The 1,906-nt window shown below is 48.8% G+C and overlaps 1 protein-coding gene across 1 annotated transcript; it reads right to left on the reverse strand.

The window, feature by feature from the left end:
* Positions 1-1,230: 1,230 nt before the first annotated feature.
* On the reverse strand, positions 1,231-1,644 carry LOC104014865 (olfactory receptor 51E2-like). The gene has a single exon (XM_009467539.2). It carries the CDS (start codon positions 1,627-1,629, stop codon positions 1,231-1,233), a length of 399 nt encoding a protein of 132 aa, XP_009465814.2. The 5' UTR covers positions 1,630-1,644.
* Between the last annotated feature and the right edge of the window lie 262 nt (positions 1,645-1,906).

Below are 1,906 nucleotides of genomic sequence, written 5' to 3' on the forward strand. Positions count from 1 at the left end.
CTTGAAAACTTCAGTGGTACCCAGTCACTTCTTCACTCCAGAGTCCTCTCCTCTCATTGTTATCACTGCAGGTTTCACTCAGTCCCCTCAGCAAGATGATGATTGGCACAGGTCAGGGTCAGTACACAGCAGTTTCTCTCTGCCACTCCTTCCTTCTCACTCATTTCCAATGCTCCAGCATGGGCTGATCCACAGGCTGCATTCCCGTTGGGGGTGTACCTGTTCCGGTGTGGCTTGTTCATGGGCAGCAGTTCCTTTGGGGTCTATGTCTGCTCTGTCATGGGTTTATTCATGGGCTGCAGTGCTTTTGGGGGTGTACCTGCTCTGGTGTGGGTCCTCCATGGCTCACAGTCCCTTCGGTGGAAGTGCTTCTACCACCATGCAGCACCTCCTACTGCTCTGACCTTGGTGTTCTCCGTGCTGTTTCTCACTCCTCTCTCAGTCTGACATTTTCTGCCCTTTCTTAAATATGTTTTCACAGAGGCCCCACAAACTCCCGTGACTGGCTCAGCTTTGGTGCGTGATGGGTCTGTTACTGATCCAGCTGGAACCATCTGTGTCTGGCACAGGCCAGCCCCGGACCTCCCTCCTGGCCACTCCTGCAGCCCCCTCCACTACCCAAACTTTACCACCTACACCGAGTATACCTCCCCACAAATATCTTGAGCTACTATTTACAAATATTGTTCTGCTTTGTGCTGTGTGGATAATGAGTTATTTTGTTCCTAATTCAGGAAATGAAGCTCTTAATCAAATTTGTGCTAGAAATTTCTGCTTCCACAAAGTGGTATTTATCTGTTGTTTCCAAAAATAATTTTCTAAATTATAGGCAGTGAATAAATGCAAGAAAAAGAACACACGATGAAAAAGTTAATATTAGATGAAAGTGTTTTATACTGTCTGTCTGCCACAGTGTCTTTCTGGGTTGCACTGGGATGCACTGCAAGGAAAGGAACAAATCCCATCTAAATGTTAACTCCTGAAGGGCTCTGACTGCGTCCGTAAAGCCATCAACCTGCCAAGCTTGTGTAGTCTTTTACTACAGTACTAGTGCTTGCTGCACGAAGTATATTTGCTCTACAATTTGCAGTCATAAATTATTGTTATTTGTGCTGTGATAGTGACTGAGAGCCTGCCAAGGGCTAAGGCAGCATGCTGCATAGTCAAAGAAGAGGAGTACATTCCCCATCCCCAAAGCTAAGTCAAGAAAAGTCAAGAGCTGGGTGCAGTTCAATGGGCAGTTCTGTCATTGGAAATTTTAATTGAAATCAGGATCCTCCTCTGTATCTGCTTGGTCCTTATCCCGTAGATGATGAGGTTGAGCACAGCAGGCACCAGGGCATAGATGTTCCCCATGATGATATGGACCAGTGGAGCCAGGCCCTTCCCAAACCTGTGCACCACGGAGAGCCCAATCAGGGGCACGTAGAAGGCCAGGACCACGCAGATATGGGCAATGCAGGTGCTAAACACCTTGAGCCTTTCCTTCCATGATGCCAACCGCAAGACAGCCTTGAGGATCAGGATGTAGGAGAGGCAGATGAGGATGGTGTCCAGCCCCATGACCAGCAGGATGGCGGTGAGGCTGTAGACCATGCTGGGGGTGGTATTGGCACAGGCCAGGTTCATCACGTCCTGGTGCAGGCAGAAAGAGTGTGACAGCAGCCGGGAGCTGCAGAAGGGAGGGGGCAGAGCAGGACTTGGTTCTGACTCTCCTCTGGAGCCAGGTGGTGTTCTGGCAGTCTTAGAACATTAAGTGTGTTTATTTTTTTGTACTGAAATTATGTTACCAGCATGAGAGCTGCGCTGTAGTACCACCAGAGCAGTGCTTTTGTAGCGTGAAACAGGTGTACATGCTATCCAGAGTCACAGAGTCACTGAGACTGGCAGGGACCTCTGGAGATCA

This window comes from Nipponia nippon, unplaced genomic scaffold, assembly GCF_047370975.1.
Source record: "Nipponia nippon isolate SJK-2023a ecotype South Korea unplaced genomic scaffold, ASM4737097v1 scaffold_2, whole genome shotgun sequence".
In the NCBI taxonomy this organism is placed as follows: domain Eukaryota; kingdom Metazoa; phylum Chordata; class Aves; order Pelecaniformes; family Threskiornithidae; genus Nipponia; species Nipponia nippon.